The sequence below is a fragment of the Paramacrobiotus metropolitanus genome, unplaced genomic scaffold (genome assembly GCF_019649055.1).
Source record: "Paramacrobiotus metropolitanus isolate TYO unplaced genomic scaffold, Prichtersi_v1.0 Parri_scaffold0000005, whole genome shotgun sequence".
NCBI lineage: Eukaryota > Metazoa > Tardigrada > Eutardigrada > Parachela > Macrobiotidae > Paramacrobiotus > Paramacrobiotus metropolitanus.
The window spans coordinates 422,327-442,756 of NW_026570225.1; the positions used below are offsets into that span (position 1 = coordinate 422,327).

Genomic DNA, 20,430 nt, shown 5'->3' on the forward strand with positions numbered 1-20,430 from the left:
GGAAATTCATCACTCACATAACATGTCGGCATTGATTTCCGCCCTTGGGCCGCTCTCCTGTTATCATCGTTATAATCCGGAAGATGTGTGTCAAAGTCATTGTCGTCGGGGCCAAAAAGAAGCAATCAAGCCGAAACAGTCTATCAGAAGTGTATCTTACACTAGCGCCGTCTTATCGAGATTTATGAGCTAAATTTTTCCCCATCATAATGGACACATACGACCCACTTAACCCAAAATCCGCTCAACTGACAAATTGCACAGAATTACAAAATCCCCACCCGGTTCATATATTTCAAGGACGACAAAAATTATGTAAACCATGTGTCCATTAAATGTGCCCACAAAATGTCACGTCACTATTTTTTCCTCTTCTTATATCACGGTTCAAAATGTTACAGTTTTAATTTACTGCAAGCACCATGTACAAATTGCATGCTTTACCTAATAACACATTGGCTACCAGTAGCTAATTACATATTTCATGAACACTTACAATTAACTCATGCAGTGTGTTACGAATGTGCTACTGATAAGCGGACAACATTTCTAAAAATAACATTCGCTTGAAAAAACAGTTTTTTTGCATGAGAATGTAATCTGTACGCGTACAAGTATTACATGTGTGTATAAAAGCACGTGGCACAGAAATGCACATACAAAAATTACCATAGTGCTATTTTTGAGTTAAAATAACTGTTTATGTCATTTATGGTAATCAAGTATTTTTGATTCGCAGTTATTTACCGGCTTATTATTATAGTGCTTTTGCTAGCTAGCAAAATAAAATAGCGATTGCAATTTCACAAACACAGCTCAAAATACTGCGAACCGGGTTGCAGAAAAGTAGCTAAACAGTAAAATAATAGTAATAATGGCCCATAAAACATTAGCTCATAGAAAAAAAGTAACGTATAGTAAAAAAAATAGATAAATAGATAGTGGCGCACAGGAATCAAAGATTTTGTCTTTTAATAGTTTTAAATTAATTAAAGAGACTCTTCTATACTTGTATGCTACTTACTCTGCATTCTTCGAGAATATTAGGCGTGTTCGCCCAAAAGAATAGGGTGATTGACCATCATTTTTCGGATTTGAAACAGATGTAACACAGACTACGGTCTGCCTCTTCACTCTGGCCGCTTATAACACCTCCGACTTCCGCCTCACCATCTTTGGCTACGGCGAGCTGTACAAACGCTCAAGGGCATCGGCTACTTCATAACATGGATACGGAAGTCGATAAACGGACTGGAACGAAGAAGTGTGAAATGAGAGTTTGACTAAATGTGATCCCGATATATGAAACATAAAACCGCTATTATATATCAAAGTACTTGTACACGACAAGACGTCCTTATAATCGTAAGATTAGAACAGCTGTTCCAATCTGGCGTATAATTAGCCTCGGCTCCCTTGTAGAGCAGGCCACCTTGCTTCTCGTGGGAGTACATATATTTCAAAACTTTGGGAGTGTTGAAATCTGTGTTCATCCAAGCCTAGCCAAAATCCACATAATCTATGTAGATCATTTCACGCCGGTGGCGCTACATGTTACGCATCCGTACTTGTTCTTCTCGGTATGTTATGTTCCTAATGTATTACCATCAATCCAGTCATACTGGCTCCTGTTTCTTTTTCTGTAAATTAGTTCGACATACGATAACGATAAGATCCTCAATCCGTCAGCAAGAAATAGTCTGGCGATTAAGTCATACTTTTCCCATGTCGAAGGGCGGTTCCGCAATCGCACGTACCTAATGTAGGATCACACATGCCGGCTCATTAAGTTGACCGTAACCTTTATAACGCATGACACTAAAAAATATTTTGATTCTTTTTATGCGTGTATTGGTGTCACTATTTATGTACAGTAACTTTTTGTGCTAGCTGAATCATCACCTACATTACAGTAACACTTGAACGTTCAGTTTTCGACTTTTTTAACAACATCAAAAGGCCTCTCCATTCGGAGAAACGGCATTAGTACTCTGTAGTATAGGTATTTATACTTCTAGTGATCATAATTATCTAATATTTCGTTCCCTGTTTGTTTACGCGTACGGTAAAACACTTACGTGGTTATGACAAATTGCGAACAAATTTTCAAACGTAATATTTTGATACCTATACGAATGAGACGTACGTGTCAAATAATATTGGAAAGTAGCAAATGAAGTAAGTACAGACTAAAGTAAAATAAAACGGAAGTGCAAAATAAAATATTTCCGGACGCTGCATTTCAGAAATATTTCAGTTATTTGTGCACGGGTATCAGTTAATGATGTAACATTTGTCCAGACCAAGCGTATCTATCAAAAAAGCACACTGCACTAGTAATTCAACTCCCGCAGAACACAATTTTCAATTTCACTTTTGACGTGCACGTTCCAGATTTCCAAATACAACCGCCTCCTCCATATCAAAATTCAGTGAGAAAAATGACAACATTCTTTTCTTTTGATATTTGAATGGACAAGGCGACGAATTACGTATAAAGAGCATGGTAATTTCGTAATCGAATTGCCAAAACTATTTACAGCGACAGCTGACAGGTTTCCGTAATCAGCATCAACATTCAATAGTAAAATATTGTAATGTGATAGCCATATCGTTTCCCATCTCATTAAATCTAAGATTTACGTACCGCACGTTTTGGAATACTTCCACACAACACGACAAACTATTCTTACTCCCTGGAATCTTGCTAAATCTAACTTGGCGTTGATTAATTATTCGTTACCGTTATTCAAGAATTTTTCCGGTTTATTAACTCCCGACCCGATTACAGCTACGGGAGATGACAACTGGAAAAAAAACCATGACTGATGACAGAATTGATATTGCACGCTTCGTTAATTGCTCACAATAAGGTGGCAGTCAGAATTCCGCAAATTGTAACATCCTAATTACACCTTGCATAACCCATGCAAAACACGAGTTATCTTTAGCTTTTCGCGCTGTTTCAACAGCTCTGTATTTGACGATCTGCCGCAATATCCTTAATGGTAAGATACGTTAGTTTATCATACGGTAGTTTAAAAGTGTAAGTCTATATTTGCGATAACTCCTGTAGAACGAAACTTGGAAATGTTTTGAGTACCATCTGCCGTTCTGCTTAGAAAATGTTAAGGTCTTTGATTCTAAACTAAAACATAAATCAAAATCATGCATCCCAGTCTTTGAAGCATCAGTAAAAATTGTCCGAAAACCTCGTGAAATTCAGAAGTCGTGTAAAACTGATCCTTCGGGCTCTTTCAACAGATTTAAGGAAGCGTAGTGCTTACGTACCATTTAGTGTGTAAATAATACCACCACTCAATCAAGTGTGTTATCATTTTTATGCGCATTATTTGTTTAGCGCGTACACATTTTTGATGATTTTAAGATACGCATTAAAATGAAATAACAATTCATAATCTGCTTGCAGCATGCATGAACGGTTTGCAGCAATCAGGTCCACCACCGTTCTAATTTCTGAACCAAACACCCACACCATTCCCCCTACCGCTATGTGAGAATCATGCATTTTCAACGTGTGTAAAAATGGATTTTACATCCTTCGACTTAAAAATTTTTCTTTATGGTTTGAGGACACTCTTGATGGCATTCAGGAGAGGATACTTTCCTTCACCGCAAATATTTTTAAAGTCGTCCTGGGCAAGATCCCAAACATACACCCCAGCGTAACCGTCTGCTTTAGCCCATTTAGTCTGTAAGCAGCAACTCACGTAGAAGTACACAAAATCGTAGTACAGTAATTACGGTACTTCTGTTCAGTGAGGTCTCTTGCTAGTTTTAATTAGTAGAATTCTAGCTCAGCCGACATACGCTAACTCTACCACAGTTGCACCCACCTTTTCTGTAATTGTGGCCTTGTCGTCGTAGCCCACCCAAACACCGGCAGCCTGAGCATACGATGCCTTGATGTTGTTGTCAAAGGTCACTTTTGCATTCTTCTGCTTGATCCATTCGCAGATTTCGTAATACGGCCAGTTGCCTACTTCCGTCGTATACTTACTGGCGGGCATAGCGCTAGTAGCCGCGCCACCCAACCCAACGCTGCTCCCCGACACTGTCCAGCCGCGTCCGTACAGCGGCAGACCCACAACGAGCTTGCTCTTGTTAAAACCCAGATCAACCCACGATTTCATCACACTTGCCTACGAGTACAGACCACGATATCACCGCAAGTTAAAATTTGTTATTGTCAACTTCCCACAAATCAACATTCGACAACTAATTCTCCCAGAACTTATTTATCAGAACTGGTACGCTGGTGTTTTATAGTACACCGATGCAAAATCGCTAAGAATGCAAACAGTATCATTAAGTAAGTGACGTTGCTCACGCTTCAACAAAGTACGTAATTTTACAGGCTCGATTAGTGCCTCAAAAAATTTACCAATAGTCAACAGTCAAAAGTAAAATCAAGCATGCATGTCAGCAGTTCTTACCACGGACAGATCACCTTCCACACCAAAAGGTCCCTTCAGCAAAGGAGCTTCGTGACCGGTCTTTGACGGACTCCACGCTCCATATAAATCATAGGCCATAACTTGTACCAGATCGAGCAAGCTGCAAAGTTAATTTGCTTTTACATACTTCGAACTGGTAAAATATAAGATAGCTGATAGCAGAACCAATGTATTCGCATTAAATTAAGAAAAACCTTTTTATTATGATTCTTTCATAGTAATCAAATGAATTACGTACAAGAAGCGCACTACGGTCGCCACTACCATTGCTGTTAATATTCACTACTCGTAGTAAAGCCCAAAATCGTCAATTTGTTCAGTGTAACGTGGACGTATTCTACAGATCCAGAGTAGTCCTATCATATTATAACTGGGTGGTCTAGTTCTAGCACAGATACAGTATTGCATTATACAACATACTTATTATTAATTTAAACTTTAACTTGCGGCACAGTTGTAGTGCTGCTCTCACCCTCCAATCATTTGGAAAATACATTACCCGTTAAGAGCTGGACCATCGTATCCCTTGTGGGTTGTAACCTGGACCGCAGCGGTTAATAATAAGCGGGGCTGCTTTGCGTCTTTTTCGAATGTATTTTTCAGAGTCTGTCAATTGCAATAATCGTGTTACAGAAGAAGATGCCAACCAGATTCGGTTACCAACTGATTGTGAAGCGCACCTCATGTGCATTGTGATGATTATATCAATATGCTAACCTTGGCAAGGTTAACAAACTGGACCTTCTGTGCGGCTTCTGGGAATTCCCAGTCAATGTCCAGTCCATCCAAACCCCACTTTCGTAGCTGCGACACAGCGGATTTAGCAAAAGCCTGCTGCGTTGCCGCTGGCGCGGCTGCCATATCCGCCACTCGGTTACTCGTTGTGGCACCACCAATGCTCAGCAAAATCTTCAGCTTTGGGTTGGCGGAGCGAAGTTTGCTTAGTGTTGCAAAGGTCGCTGAAAATTTTCGGACAAAATTATTGTCATACCCGAGTTAAGGAAGAGCTACCCTTTTTATGCTACGTGCTAACATTAACGTCAGTAAAGCGAGGCTTGTAGTCCAATCTGTAGTACATGTCCAAAGCTGATCGTTCATTACCTTCATCGTTCCATTCACGAATAGCCAGCTGACCTCCGTCAATTTTTCCGAAAGCCACCATAATGTAGGTGCATAAACTGGCGTCTATGTCGCTGGCGGTATGCTTGGCATTTCCGGTGCGATACTGAGCCCAGTTGGTGAAATAACATCCGCGATGTGGCAAGTCGAAACTTGGCACTAAAGAATCAAAATAAATTTTGGTAATCGATCTAATTTAAACAACAGGTTAAATTCCGTACCTGCACAGGATGTTATTAATTATCTCTGTCACATCTAACAACGCAAAATTGCAAAAAATTTCGAAAAAACAGCTGTAGTATATACTAGTGTAAAGGTCACCTGATACTGCAACCACACTCTTCGAAGGTAGGATGAGGCCGAATATGCCAAGGAATATCAGCGTGGAGAGAAAGGTCATGGTGGTTCAATCCTGTCCCTGACTCGACGCAAACAATGGAGTTGGGAAAATTACTGGGCTCAAGAAGTTACGAAATCACCGGACACAAACCACCCGATAGCTGCACCGGGTTCTATATATACCCGCTGTGGTTGACCACTTGACCAGGTTATCATTCTTGTAAGAGTACGACCTTCAAAACCTTTATGCGCTGTCTCCTTTAACTATGGATACTTTAACGGTGACCCAATACTTTTACGAAGTGCTGACAGCTGCAGTTTTAAGCTAACAGCAGTTGTTTTACTGCATGCATCGATAACTGTGGTTCGAAGGTTGCGGTCGGCAGTTGTTAATTTGTTATTGTCATCAGTAAAAATATTGTTACTACAAGTCAAACTGCTGTTATAAGCTGTTTACATGTCTACAATACTGTGGTAATCAGAAATTCAAATTTAGAAATGTTTCGTAGTAAAACAATGCCGAAAGCGATTTCGCTTCCGGTTACATTGATGTCATTTTACCTCATGGTCAGTCGACGTCATGGGTTGGAAAAAAGTGTTACGAAGGGCTTTTAACAGGGCTAAACACGGCAACACCATACGCATCACGAAAAACGGTCGACCACGTACAGTATGTATGTACAATATTTACCCGTCCCAGGAAGCAATATTAAAATTTTAATTTAAGAGTGAGCATACCGCTGCGGACGGCAGTTTCTTTACCGTTTGTATAGAGAATACTACGGGAATTTAAGTAGTAGTACTATTTTCCTCTTCTATGCTACGGTACTGTGATCAGTGTTATGATGTTATCGTTATGATTTATGAACTTATGATTAACATTAACTTTTATATTTATTAATCGTAAACATATTTTCTTTCAAACGGATCAAACCTTACATTCATTTTTATTGCTTGATATTTTTGCCTTTGAGTTGGGATATTTGTAATTGAAAACACCATATTGCTGTCTTCGCTGGTTTTGTGAACCATCAGCAGCTTCTTGACAACGGATTTACTCATTTACAACGTGAACGAGCTTGTCCCACTCCACTGCGTGAGTACTCGTACTTTTGAGTCTGGAAGGATGAATGAAAATAGCTTCTACGTGCGCTATTATGTGGGCCATAGAGGAAAATTTGGGCACGAGTTCCTGGAGTTCGAGTTTCGTCCTGATGGACGCTTACGGTATGCCAACAACTCTAACTACAAGAACGACACGATGATCCGCAAGGAAGTCGTGGTGCATCCCGCCGTGATGGACGAGGTGCGCCGCATCATCTCCGAGAGCGAAATCTTGCGGGAGAACGATCAGAAGTGGCCTGTTCCCGATCGTGTGGGTCGTCAGGAGCTGGAGATTCTCATGGGCTCTGAGCATATTTCCTTCACCACCAGTAAGATCGGGTCCCTGATGGACGTCAATAACAGCACCGATCCCGAAGGACTGCGCTGCTTCTATTATCTGGTGCAGGATCTCAAGTGCCTGGTCTTCTCCTTGATAGCTTTGCACTTCAAAATAAAGCCCATCTGATCTCAGCGCTAGTGTGTACACTGCCTTTGTTTTATATAAGTCAGGAAGGACATAAGGTAATTGAATGGATTAAGTCCGGGTTTGGGGTTTCGACACTGTTCGGAAATTAACACTTTAAAAGTCTGTTAGTGGCTTTGTCCACTGTATCCAACTCCAGCTTCCTCAAATTAATGGTTCGATGGTTTGTTTTTCTGCTGTTACATTTTGTTAGTCTTGTACTGTTGATCACGGTTATGTTATTTTTGTTGCGAGAAGATTATTGTTGTAGCGGACGCCTTTTGGTAGAAGCATGTCGATCGTGATGGCACATACATTTTCCTCATTCTAACGGAAAGATGATAAAATCCGAAGTTCAGCTTTGCTATGAAATTATGATTAGTTATCGATACATATTAAACGTATGACATAAATCATAACTAGACAGCATTGAAAAACACCAAAAGTATGACTGTATGAACAGATTGCATCCTTGTCGATATTTCTACGTGAACCGTTAATTTGTTGTCCCGTTATTGTTTCGTTCAGTAGTTTTATTTTTCGGTATTCTAAAAATAAATTCCGATAACTGCTCTTCGTTGAATATTTTGCAATGCGAAGATAATGTCTTTTGTGGTAATAATAATAATAAGCATAACGGCATCACTGCAGATGTAGCAACAAATCTGTGCGAGAGACATTGTTCTGATTCTTGTCGGGAATGAAGGCAAACGTTCCGACAGGAAGTGGATTGACCTGACTGGGTTGTGCAACTTTGGCAATCTGTACTGGCGACAACGTCGGTAAGCCGACCGTAAAATTATTTGATAGCATTTCTTGTGTCGTCGCCTCATGGTCAACAGCCGCTGTTTGTGGTTGATCTGCGACATGAGCGGGCACATCGGATGCGTTGATTAAGGGGAGAAATCCTAGCTGCGGCGCCAGATGAATCACCGGACCGGGAGCCGGTACCAGTAGCGACGGCAGCAGGAGTGGTGCACCTGGTCCGGTAGTATTTCCCTCCGTCGCGTTAGTGGTCACTTTGGCAAAGGGCACCGCATCGACATTTGTAGAGGCGTTAGTCTCCGGTACCACTTTCTGTGTGACCAATTCGGCCGGTTTCGCCAAAAGCGGTCCGGTTGCGTTCTTCTCGATTATCAGCACCGGTGACCGTGGCAGTGACTGCACTGCACTGGCGCTGAGATCGACGTCAGTGTTGAGCGGTCCATGTGAATTATCCGTGGCTGACGTGATGTTGTGCACGTTAGCGTCGGCAGATTCACGTTTGACCACCTGTCAAAGTATTGCTGCTTGATTAATGCCGGTTGTGATGGTCGTTGACCAAGAAAAATAAATAATAATCGCGACGTGGTCTCTCGTGTCGTGCTTGATGACGTCAGATTCACAACTTACCACGTGAAGTGTGGTGTGACTGCCGTTCTTCGAACTGATCACCAAAGGATTTTCCGCGGCAGCTTGTGCAAGTGTTGATGTGTTATGATCCACGAGGTCAAAGGCGTTCTGAACTAGCGGAACGACGACGACGGATACCGACGAACCGGAAGCATTTTGGGAGCGTTGCGGTGCCACCGGTATGACGGGCGGAGCCATTGCCGGGTTTTCCTGGGAAACGTTGGTTAAGTGCTCGACCGCCTGCAACACCTACCAAAACATGTCTACCATCAGCGTAAAGTTACGTAACACTACACTGCGAGTACTCAGTTTCTATTCTGGCGCTTTAGCACTCCCGCGTGCTGGCAACAACTAATGCCTTGTTTCTTTTCTACAAAATTAATTTGGTAACATTTCAAAATTACGCAAGTACTGGCTAAAGAAGACAATTGAACGTTCTCTAAGACGATGTTAGGAGCGCACAATTCGTCGTAATTGTAGACCTGTATGTAAATCGCTTTAACAAGGTCTTCAGCAGGTTACTGCAGTACTTGCATTAGTTAAGCGGCTGCATTTCGTTAATCGTAATCCGTATTTGCTTACATATTTAAATTTTTATATATCTGATAAACTACAGTACATGTTTCCATATTTTGTTTTTCTTATCGAGACAGCTACTTAATATGGTTAAGTTAGGCTTGCTTAACGTACATGTGTGCCGCGTTAAGCTTAAGTGTGTTTTTTGCCTGTCATTAATTAAATAATTTACATAACCACGAACTTGACTGCATGACATTAATGTTACACTGTATAAGTAATCGTATTATTGATGTGCGCATAAATCATACATTCACAGAAACAGTTTCATAAGAAAAGATCTAGATATTCGTGCAATCGTGCGTACTATACATTTCATCAGGTGCTGTACCATAGTTATCGCTATAAGAGGTAATTGTTAACTTTATTACGGCATAAATTTGGCATCGCCGACATCCAGCATCTCAGATCTCCTGGCAAACGCAGAATTCTGTATATATATATGTAACAAGTGATAATTTTGCGAACTACAAAAGCGTGACGCCAAAATGCTGTAAGCTAAACGCGAATCGTGCTGTTGCAGTGCAATATTGTCAAACTGATGCTATTATGATACAACTTCCAGTAGTACATTATTACCAGTCTGTGCAAAATAACAACTTACTGCGTGGGTCACTGTAAGAGTATCGTTTTTCACAATTTCAGTCAGTTTATTTCCATGAATTTTGTTAGCATCTGAAACACAGTTATTATGGAATAAGATCGAGGTTGTTTTATACGATTTTGTCAAGACTCAGTCTCTGGAAGTGCGGAGTGGACAAACTGCACTCGAAAACTGTTACCTTCCGCGGCGGCCTGAATCTCCTGTCTATCGGGTAGGCTGATTGCGGGAACCATAACCGGCGGATGCAATATCAGTGTGACATTGGGTAAGGCTTGACTTATGTTAGCTGTTATCTTTTGGGCATCGTTGTCCACTATCTCCTAATTTCAGAATAAAAGTTTTATGCTATACCGTAATCATTCTCCTTAGACGAACTGTAAGTATTACATGACTTGCAAGGCCGAAACATGAAAATTGTAAAATCAGTAAGCATCGGGAGATTCGGGACAATAATATAGATATAAAAATTATTTTATTAAAAAGAAATGTCTGATAGATTTATTATAATATACGGAAATAATCGGGGGAATTATGGAAAATTTCTCTGGATTAAATGATGAACGTTTTTTTAGAGTAGGTAAAACGTACCGCTGTCACTCTCAGGTTGTGACTTAAGGAGAATAAGATGCAAAGCGTAATTAATGGTACGGATCTCCAAGATATGGATGTTGCAATTGCGGTACAACACATGCTGGAAGGTGCAGAGTCTGCAGACGATGAACTGGAAGGTGTAATCAGTTTTGCCAGCGCAAAAAAAATGCACAGATCAGAGTAGGAAAATTGAAGTTCAAAATTCACCAAAATCGGTAAAAATACAGTATTAGATACTCGGGATAAAATGAGAAAGCGTTTTAACCTTTAACCGAAAAAAACTTCTGCAACAACGATAAAGTAGGTTCATGTGCCGATGTTTTCAGTTCGATGGCTGCAAAGTGCAAGGAAAGAAAAGTTAGTGGTAATAACTAATAACATTATGTGCTGTTGCACGTGTAGGCCACAATAACAAAATCCATCTTTCGAAGAAGTGGCGGCGCAACCTCCGGGCAGCCACATTTTGTTTTTCTAAATTGCTATTCACAGGTCACTCCGCATTCATGCTTTTCGAATACATTACTGCTGTAAGGTTAAGGCACGGTCCATCCTTGTACGATGCAATGCAAAATATACATAGGCTACCAGAGCAAAATTTAGTTTTAATTTTGGTTGCTTTCGCAAGACAGGAATCGGCTATTAATTTTAATTCACGTAGTACATGCGTTAAGTTTTTTCTATGGCCGTGGTAGCAGATCACTGCAGATGTATCACAAAACAGATCCACATGTGCATATGTGTGTTGCATGTATAGCAGCGCCTCATTTACAGAACACATCCCTCCCGACGAGCTAACTTACCTTCTAGCTGGAAGAGAAAAACCCTTCGCTCTCAACAAATCGTCAACGTAAAAATGCTACCGTACAATAAACAATCTTTCACTGCCATTCAGGCATTCACTTTGCGCAAACACAGGCCCGAAAGACAATAATTACACTACTGCCAGTACTGAGATTCTGGCAAGATCGGCGGTAGCGAATACGTTTATTAAGTATTTGATAACAGCCATCAAAGCAATAAAAGGCGCGCTTGCGTGGCACTGCACTTTAAAATGGTTCAAATTTAAACGTTAAAAAAGTGGTGATACAGAAGTTTGAAAGAATTTCTGATAGTTCGGCCGTGCACCACTGACCAGCATTTAGAAAAAGGCCACATAAACATAGTACGCACTAAATACATCTTGACGGGAATGGACAGACGGGATTATTGATGGGAAAATCACAAACCCCAAACAAACGATACCATTAACACAAAAGGTAACTAACCTAAGCAGGAAAGATCCATGCAAGTAATTTTGTCATTCGGACAAAGCGACACAGTCCAAAAACAATCAAAAATCTCGGCAAAAGGAAAGCCACTGCTAGTCGGAAGGATCAGTGATCCCAGCTGCGATACGAGTATCGAAGTCATCTAGAGCAACAATAATGTGCGCTAAGGTCAATGAAGTCCGCGCGTTATGACGCACTGTAAGGCCTTCGTCTTCCGAAATACCCTGCACAACCTCATAAATCTCCCTTTACCTAAAACATACAGATGCATACAAAGATATTTAATCGCATTGATTACACGCTACGTAGCAGTCGCTAACATCACCCAAGATGGCCAATTTAAAATCTCACCCTTAGCAAAGATGAAAGATCGTATTAGGGCAATGTCCAGCTTTATTTTTCCTCCTGTTTCTACTGGAATAGATCGAGCCGCAGACTTAAATTTGGGTATACGCTGCTGCCCGTTAAACTGTAATCAGGATTCGTTTCCCACCCCGCTTCTCCAAATGTCGTTCATCGGATTCGTGGTAAAGATTTTACCAATCGATGGATTTTACTAATCGAGGGAAGTGGGAACGTGGCGACAACTCCGTTGCCAATAATCTTTATCTCCATCCTTTCATCCGCGGGACCACAGTAGAATATTTGAGGAAGACATCCATTGGTTCAACTCAACTTCACTTCCATTGAATAAAAACTGGATAAGAATTGCACTCTGGACAGGAAATCTACTGACTCTTCTCGCCGATCGTTAAATACAGAATCGTGGTAAAAGAAATGCATCCATTTGCCCCGGAATTGATAACCATAGTCGAAAAACAACGCTTATCCTTCTCGAACAATCAGGAGAAATGTGCGTAGGAAGTTCGCGCTGCAAGATAAAGTACAGATTGAGTAAATACACAGTACTACGCAACCGAGTAGATTAATCCGCAAAATTATAATGCTTCAATGTTTCTCGCATTCTGACCACTTCCACAAATCGTCATTCCGGCCATTGTACTGCATTAGCGGACCTCCAGCAAAATATCGTAAATTTTTATAAATCTCCAAAACTGTCTCCCTTTTTAAGATAAAGTTGTATAACGACAATAAACCACATCATTAAATCAGTTTTTAAAAAAAAATTTCCATATGAAACAATGTGGGTTATTTTGGACACCGGTAGCTGGAAGGCGTGGTGACAGTGGCCGGATTGTTTAATGTAAGGAACACTGTAGTCAAAAGTAAGTCAGCATCTTGCAGCATGCGGCAACTTCACACGCGTCAATAATCAAAGCAAAATACACCGATCAGCTGGTCAATTAATAGTGATCTCGGTTATTGTTCTATAATATCATGATATCACAAAATAATTCTTATGCCGACATTTTTGTATTAAAAATATTCTGGAAACTGAATTAAAGCATGTACTCAAATTTCCATGGAAACTCGAGCTGGCTTCGCAGAACCCCTCCCTTCGCCCGAAGCTCCATCCGCAACCGACATGTCGTTTTCCAATGAAACGGGTGACCCTAACCTTTCGCTAACCTGATCGCCGGGAACACAGACCTCGGCATCCAGTATTATAATAAGGGACCTCCAAGATAAAAAAACACAGACAAACTGAACAACTGCCGCAAGCATTTAGTTCCGGAATACTGAAACAGGTCCAAACCAGTGCACTCACCTTTTTTGGCGAACATCTACTAAATATCTTTTTAGTACGATTATGGAAAACGGTGTCAGTTTTCCTGTATCAACCAGACTGTTCTTTGTAAAGGCCAGCATAGCGACTGCAATATCAAATACATGTTAGCACACTTTACTCCCAATTTTAGTTACCGCAAATATTAAACTGCAAGGAGCAGATTACGTACAAGAATAAGTATTCCGTCTGTCACTGAGCAGTAGCCTGTAACGCTGCTGCTGAAGCAGTTCCAGATCCTAGAATTAATTCGTACACCATTATGATTAATATAAATAATCAAAGTTATTGACATCCAGGAATTCTCATCAGCCTTTATGTACGACAGTACGCAAATTTATTTACAGGCCAGGTTTCACAAATATTCACCATCTGACACTTAAACATCACCGACCCATAAAATACCTACACGATTGGTTCATAAATCTTGATAAGTACTTACCAACAACTGCAAACGAGGCTCCTTGGGAAATTTACCGTCCAAAATTTCCTGTGCAAAATACAACAAGTTGTACCTACTATATGTCCCATAAACTGCTTTCCAGAGTATCTTGAGTTCCGTTTTCCCTTTTAACATAACCAAATCAATTATGATAAATCCAGAAATATACACTCACGGCAAGGGATCCTTCGTCAACTTCATTTGGATCAACGTCTGGTTCACAGTATTCGTCCCAGTGGTCCAAATCAGGCTCTGGACGATCTCCATTTGTAAAGGCCATATCCACTTGCCTCTTCGCAGCTTTCAGAACTGGCAGACAAATTTAATGCAAAAATTCTCGATTTTCCCGACTCTGTCAGTAAGCCAATTTTTGAACAAACGAAACTCCCCGAGTTGAGATTAGATTAGATGTAAATCATGGCAGCAAATGCACTTGCGTTGTGTCTCGCGTATTGTTCATGTTTAGAGAACTTTAGAGTTTAGACTGTTCAAAAATTGCCAACTCAGGGCGGTAGCCTGAAAATAAATCGGGCGGGTTGCATCTGTTATACAAAATCAGCATTTCCGCTTCCTTTCGTAGAAGTAGAACACTTCAGTTTTGTTTTCCAAAATCTTGCCCGAAGTCTGTTTTACAGCTGGTTCAGCCTGGTTGCATTCCTGAAACTTGATTTTATTAGTCATAAAAATCCCCAAAATCAGTATTCCCATCACCAACAATTAGCAACAAAAGCAGGTTAGATTCAAAAATCAAAATTAATTCACTGCTGCACGACTACCAAATCACTGAAATCAGGTTTCACATCCCGATAAAAAATGTGCAAAGGAGACCGAGATTACAAAGTCTAATGCAATGGTGCAACCCCACCATTTCGACCGAATCTGAAACTAATCCACCTATCATCGTATCAAAAAATACATGAAACAACAAAAGACGTACTAGTACTAGCTGAAAGAGGAAAACAATGCAACAACTAGACTAAACTGAACTAACGACTCAAGACCTTCGAAATCATCCACGGTATACCATCGCCCCAAGTTTCCAACTTCTCACCACGCAAAAAAAACAGTCAGTTGGTTTTTGCCTTCTTGACATCTTGAATGAACACGATATCGTCATTCTCGTCGTCCTGCATATGAAACATCCACAATGAAAATCCATTTTTTCAGATAGTCAAATATATTAAGTATGTATACACTTAACGCACTTCGCTTTCTGAACTGCACGTAGTATTGTACTACTCACTACTGTGTTTAAAATTTTAAGTGCACACACAACTCAAAAGAGGATTACTAGTAACAGCATACCCGGACTGCGTTGGCCTTCGGTGCTCCCTCCAACGAACGAGTCGCACCCGTCGAGTTCTTGGCCTCTTCTCCGTCCTTGCTTGGCACATCGCGAGCACGAACCTGATTAGGACGCACAACACAGTCCGTCAAGCTGTATTTGGAATTCTTCTTCTGCCCCGTGGCACGAGTTCCTCCTTCAGTCTGTTCGTCCGATTTATAATAGATGATTTTCGTAGGCGGTGGAAAGGCAGCCACGAGTTTGCGACCGATTTCCTTCACCCGGGCTTCGTTGTTCGGAGGGCCACAGTAGAAGATGAGAACATGGGAGCTGCTGCTGGCGCGCGGATTCGGTACCGCTGTGCTGACTTTCATGGACGCAATGCCTGGCAGTTTGCCTGCATTGTAGAGCTCGACAGCTTCCTTCCAGCGATCATCGATGACGGATCGTGGGAAGAAATACATCCATTTTCCATCGCACTCCGTGTAATGGAAACGCTCGTCCATTTCGTACAGCCAGTACTGCGTTGTGCAAGTTGAAGGATGCTGCTCACGGCTGGTCTCCATACTTCACGATTAATACCTAACAGTTCGCCAAACACCAAACAAAAGTTACAAAACAAACACCGAACGACCAGAAAGGAATTCGAACCTTGAGCTTAACTGCTACGACCGTTACCGCAGAGAACAGCCAACAGTTAACGGTTAACCAAATATAAACTAAATTCGTTATATTTATGCATTCATATACGGTAGCAACATAACAATACAGTAATTTTTTGCGGAACAAAAATCAAAACAGCAGATACCGAACAAAGCCGAACAGATGATTTCCGTCTCCGCAGTAACACAAGGAACGAACGGTGCACCATTTTGGTGAGGTGGTGAGTCGAGCTATATTCAGGTGAATGGCAAGCCAAGACGTACAAACAGCGGAGCTCTTTTGCACAAACAGTTTATTTGTTGATGTGAGTCGACTGCAATCAAAGTATCAAACAGGTGACAACAACCGTCATTCATCCATATGTTCTTCGTAAACATTTAGGAAGTCCAACTTTCAGTACCTCGCTATTTATCTGTGTTAGTCAGCAATTATCAGCTGTGGCTTGCAGGTGTTTGAACACAAGGCGAGGTCTATAGGAACAGCGTGTTTTGCGACACTTGATGCCATGTTTCGGATAACGACGCTATTGCCTGCACTAGGGTGTTTTTTGTTATTTTGTGGAAAGTCGCCACAGAATGGCGTTTTTTGTCAGCTATGGGTAAGTTGGACTTGACACGCCACCACCGTGATATCCTTATAATAGTTTTGCCTCTTGCGACTGTGCAATCGGTAACATTATGCATGGTGTGTTCGCCAGGGAATGGGAACGGACAATGCCACCCAGCAGAAGGTTCCGACTAGGAATAACTCTGGCACTCGCCATTGCCCTTGTGAAAGTATGTGTCCAGCAGTTTGTTTTGGGAATCGCCGGTGCAGAATGTATTTGCAGATGCCGATTTATGTAAACCTATTCCGGCGCGATCCATTGCCAAAAAGGAAGTCTATGGATTCGCAACAAACACCAAGAAAGAGGTTTATCTCAAATATGACTGGTCTAAATTGACTTCGGTACGTGTACCTTCTTCATTGGATTGTCATTGCTATATCCGCTGGCAAGAAAATTTAATGCCATGATTGTAGGACTGCTTTATTCGCTTAATTGTGTGAACGTAATTATGCTTTGCGCAGATTGCATGCTCATCCGTTATTGGCTTATGGCCCACTTGGTAGAATCGCCTTTGTTTTTTGCTTTTTCGATCATTTTTGATGTTGAAAGTTTCGGCTTCCAAGGTGCAAAAGGAGGACTTATGAGATATCAATCTTTTTGCAGTTAGCCATGTGGGAATTTACGGATGAACTGATGTGTTATGCTCACAGTAAAGGGGTGCGGCTTGAGTAAGTGAAAGTGTTTCTTACGTTATGCGAATGTGTTCTACGGCTTTACAAACTTTCAAATCATACATTTTTTAAAAGCCAGATTTCAACAGTCATGGACTTTTGTGTAATTCCTACTGTTCATTTTGCAGTTTGGTAGTATCTGAAATTCCCAAAGACAAATTGACCGATCCGGAATGGCGAAAGACTTACATTCAGCAGAAAGTTGATATCATCACCAATGGTTTTCTGGACGGTTTGAATTACGATCCCGAGTACGGCATTGCTCTGGGCAGCCCTGAACGTCAAGCACTTGTTGATCTGGTCAATGAAACCAGACTGGCACTCAAAAAAGTACTTCCGGACTCCAAGGTTAGTGTGCCGCGACAAACATTGTCCGCACTTCTAATCGCGTAATCGTACGTTGCCGAACTAGGTCAGTTTCGATGCGGCATGGGCTTCGTTTTGCGTGGATGATCGCTGTTATGATTACAAAGGACTTTCCGATGCGGCTGATTGGCTGTTTATCATGTCCTACGATATTCAGGGGCAGATCTGGGGTCCGGATTGTATTGCCATGTCCAATACGCCCTACGATAAAATGGTGGATGGTAATACAAAAAACCTACGAAATTACGCGTTAACTTATTAGTGAGTCGGCGATGTCCGCCTGGGGAAGCAAGCGGGCGCCGTAAAACGCATTTAATCAAGGGAGCAGACAGAAATTCGTTAGACACACGCTCTGTCTAACTCTGTAATTTTGATTAAAAGCGGTGCTCGTTTTGCGGTTTACGGCCGATACCGCCGACTCACTATTACTTCTTCGCTTGGCTATCGTCATTTTTCTCAAAAATATTTGGGAAGATAAATCGATTTAGTTCTATTGACGATTCTACTTAAAAGATATTCCTGAACAATCGTTGGAACTGCCTCTTGCGTTCTGTAGGAGCTGTTGTTGTCGCCTTGTCGGTGCTACATTTATAGGAAGTTTTCTCATTCTTGTTTCTTTTGGTTAGGCATCAGCGGATATTTATCATTAGGCATTTCTCCGGAAAAAATGGTGTTGGGTTTACCTTGGTACGGTTACGATTATCCGTGCGTCAGTTTATCTGACGTAAGTTTTCTGCTTGGCTGCCTAAAATACAATTTCATGCATTTATTTATGCATGTATCGTGTTAGCAGAAGGATATCTGCGAAATTCCAAGGGCAACCTACCATGGTGCCCCCTGCTCGGACCTGGTCGGCAACCAGAAACAGTTTGATGAGATAATGATTTTAATGGAGAACAGTACAAATGGTCGGCAGTGGAATTTGGATGGAGAGGCACCGCAGTTCAATTACAAGGTTGCGGCAGCATTAATCGATAGAAAGCTATTTATGGTTTATAAGGAAGCTGTTTGTTACGGTTTCCTCACTTAATTGCTTTGCTTTCAAGTGGCTGTCGTAAATTTGAGTGGAAATTGAATTTCACTGGGCGTTGATGTTTGCAGAATGCTACTGGACATATACGGCAAGTGCATTACGATGGTGAGTATCGCAGCGATATTGTATACTCGTATACATATGTACTCGTAGAAGTATGCTTGATATTACATATCATTTTTTATGTGCAGAAATTACGTAATCTGATTGCTAATAAACATTTGACTTATTTCATTGTCAGGTATTCGTTTTTTCTTATAAAGTTTAGCACTTTACATATTGAATTTCATTTTAATATTATCTGCTGCCTTATGCAGTGAATCCAATCACAGGAACGCATAAAGGAATACAGCTTGGTTGGCAGACGCTCTTGGTTGTGTTCGGCTATGAACGGGTTACTATCGCATGTCGAGAATAAGTCAAAGAAATAAATTCGTTTTTAAACTTTTTCTTATACTGTTACCTAGTTTTTAACTTTTAACTTCCTGGTATTTTTTGTTATTGCGAAAACACGGTTATTATGATAAACTAATATCATCTGCGACAGTCTTTTGGATCGTTATTGCGCACTTTCGATAAGAAATTGATTGTTTTTACTTTTCAGATCCGCAGAGTCTGGTGTTACGATATTTGTTCGCGGTATCTAACAACATGCACGGCGTGGGATTTTGGCACGTGGGCTGCATGACTAATATGGAAACTCCGGAGAAGAGTGCCCTGCGGAAGCAGATGTGGGATTTGGTTCCCAGTGCTGCATCGTGGGATCGTTACGTGGCCGAGCACCAGTCCAATGCCACAGCCAAATTAAGCCGTCATCGATGATGGCACTCTTGCGAAGACGGGTTTAAATGGAAGGTACTGAAGCGTGTTACACGTGGTTTTGATGCTCTTTTAATTGTGGACCAGTTGATCTGGCAAATCGTTCTCATTTGACACTGTCTTTCATTAGTTTTGTTAAACAGTCCCATGAATCTTCATTCCCATTTTAAGTGATTCTTTTTCTGATACCGGAATTAAATAAAATGAATTTCATCGGGATACGTGGCGCTGTGGACGTAACGTTTTCGCAAAAAAATTTGGCTGAAAGGAATTTGCGATGTATGTACAGGATTCGGCATTCGCGAAGACGTTTAGCAGCGCCTTTTCTCCTGGAGTACCATGCTACGAGTACTTACGATTAATTAGGCACGCATGTCGGAATTGTGAGAAAAAGTGGCACAGTTCAGTTGGTCGTGATTTATGGTCTGCGCATGTGTATATCGCGGATGCGGGATGACAAATGTTGAAGTCCAGAAGAGGTGGCACTTTTCCGTACCCTGAAGAAATATTTCTTAACATGGTCTTGATTGATGTTGATAGCCGGCACTGAATTTACCGCCGGAGGAAAACTGTTCTACTACAATACATCATCGGTTGCAATCGATATTTTTCAAAAGCTGCTCATTTTTGCTCTTGATTTTAAACATGTAGTCGTAAAAATTTCCTACCGTGCTTGCTATTCATGATTTCGGTTTTCCTGCTGGAGTAAGCGGGAATTTTCACTGCTGTTACACACATAGTCTTTCACCGGCATCGTAATGCGGTCATCTGAACGTTAATGAATTCTGTGCGAAATTTTGTCACTGACAAGAATGGGTGCAAACTTGTTGTGCAACTCTGGTGCCGAGTAATACACGTATCGGTAATCGATTTCACAAGGCGTGGACAGTTAGTCACATAATAAATTTTTTACACACCAAAAG

The 20,430-nt window shown here is 41.2% G+C and overlaps 6 protein-coding genes across 11 annotated transcripts; 2 read left to right on the forward strand and 4 right to left on the reverse strand.

Annotated features, from left to right (window-relative positions):
* Positions 1-3,403: 3,403 nt before the first annotated feature.
* On the reverse strand, positions 3,404-6,161 carry LOC129581294 (chitotriosidase-1-like). The gene is made up of 7 exons (XM_055472280.1): positions 5,919-6,161; positions 5,580-5,756; positions 5,196-5,437; positions 4,978-5,084; positions 4,458-4,578; positions 3,858-4,163; positions 3,404-3,713 (listed from the first exon to the last, which is right to left on the reverse strand). Exons 1-7 carry the CDS (start codon positions 5,995-5,997, stop codon positions 3,582-3,584), a joined length of 1,164 nt encoding a protein of 387 aa, XP_055328255.1. The 5' UTR covers positions 5,998-6,161; the 3' UTR covers positions 3,404-3,581.
* A 604-nt stretch (positions 6,162-6,765) lies between these two features.
* Positions 6,766-7,861, forward strand: LOC129581089 (protein mago nashi-like). Of its 2 annotated transcripts, XM_055471974.1 has the most exons (2): positions 6,766-7,032; positions 7,107-7,861. In XM_055471974.1, the coding sequence occupies exon 2, from the start codon at positions 7,198-7,200 to the stop codon at positions 7,504-7,506; it is 309 nt and encodes a 102-aa protein (XP_055327949.1). In that variant the 5' UTR covers positions 6,766-7,032; positions 7,107-7,197; the 3' UTR covers positions 7,507-7,861. The 2 variants fall into 2 exon arrangements, with proteins under 2 accessions (XP_055327949.1, XP_055327948.1); XM_055471973.1 differs by having other exon boundaries at positions 6,767-7,861.
* Positions 7,862-7,979: 118 nt separating this feature from the next.
* On the reverse strand, positions 7,980-11,311 carry LOC129580912 (uncharacterized). Its single transcript, XM_055471673.1, has 5 exons — positions 10,664-11,311; positions 10,254-10,395; positions 10,076-10,146; positions 8,896-9,144; positions 7,980-8,775 (listed from the first exon to the last, which is right to left on the reverse strand). The coding sequence occupies exons 1-5, from the start codon at positions 10,763-10,765 to the stop codon at positions 8,146-8,148; spliced, it is 1,194 nt and encodes a 397-aa protein (XP_055327648.1). The 5' UTR covers positions 10,766-11,311; the 3' UTR covers positions 7,980-8,145.
* On the forward strand, positions 9,956-19,724 carry LOC129580911 (di-N-acetylchitobiase-like). 3 transcript variants are annotated; one of them, XM_055471670.1, is made up of 11 exons: positions 9,956-10,340; positions 16,460-16,609; positions 16,709-16,787; positions 16,841-16,959; positions 17,222-17,286; positions 17,418-17,637; positions 17,702-17,876; positions 18,282-18,379; positions 18,446-18,610; positions 18,757-18,793; positions 19,293-19,724. In XM_055471670.1, the coding sequence occupies exons 2-11, from the start codon at positions 16,517-16,519 to the stop codon at positions 19,508-19,510; spliced, it is 1,269 nt and encodes a 422-aa protein (XP_055327645.1). In that variant the 5' UTR covers positions 9,956-10,340; positions 16,460-16,516; the 3' UTR covers positions 19,511-19,724. The 3 variants fall into 3 exon arrangements, with proteins under 3 accessions (XP_055327645.1, XP_055327646.1, XP_055327647.1); XM_055471671.1 differs by lacking the exon at positions 9,956-10,340 and adding an exon at positions 16,309-16,346; XM_055471672.1 differs by lacking the exon at positions 9,956-10,340 and having other exon boundaries at positions 16,353-16,609; positions 18,449-18,610.
* LOC129580914 (replication protein A 70 kDa DNA-binding subunit-like) lies at positions 11,632-14,506 on the reverse strand. Of its 2 annotated transcripts, XR_008689402.1 has the most exons (7): positions 14,239-14,499; positions 14,064-14,111; positions 13,794-13,860; positions 13,604-13,709; positions 13,348-13,513; positions 12,286-12,805; positions 11,632-12,186 (listed from the first exon to the last, which is right to left on the reverse strand). XR_008689402.1 is itself a non-coding variant. In XM_055471676.1 (6 exons), the coding sequence occupies exons 1-5, from the start codon at positions 14,341-14,343 to the stop codon at positions 13,348-13,350; spliced, it is 492 nt and encodes a 163-aa protein (XP_055327651.1). In that variant the 5' UTR covers positions 14,344-14,506; the 3' UTR covers positions 11,632-12,186; positions 12,286-13,347. The 2 variants fall into 2 exon arrangements, 1 of the variants encoding a protein (XP_055327651.1); XM_055471676.1 differs by having other exon boundaries at positions 12,286-13,513; positions 14,239-14,506.
* Positions 14,697-16,175, reverse strand: LOC129580913 (uncharacterized). 2 transcript variants are annotated; one of them, XM_055471675.1, is made up of 3 exons: positions 16,000-16,175; positions 15,369-15,930; positions 14,697-15,190 (listed from the first exon to the last, which is right to left on the reverse strand). In XM_055471675.1, the coding sequence occupies exons 2-3, from the start codon at positions 15,912-15,914 to the stop codon at positions 15,131-15,133; spliced, it is 606 nt and encodes a 201-aa protein (XP_055327650.1). In that variant the 5' UTR covers positions 15,915-15,930; positions 16,000-16,175; the 3' UTR covers positions 14,697-15,130. The 2 variants fall into 2 exon arrangements, with proteins under 2 accessions (XP_055327650.1, XP_055327649.1); XM_055471674.1 differs by having other exon boundaries at positions 15,369-16,175.
* Positions 19,725-20,430: the final 706 nt, after the last annotated feature.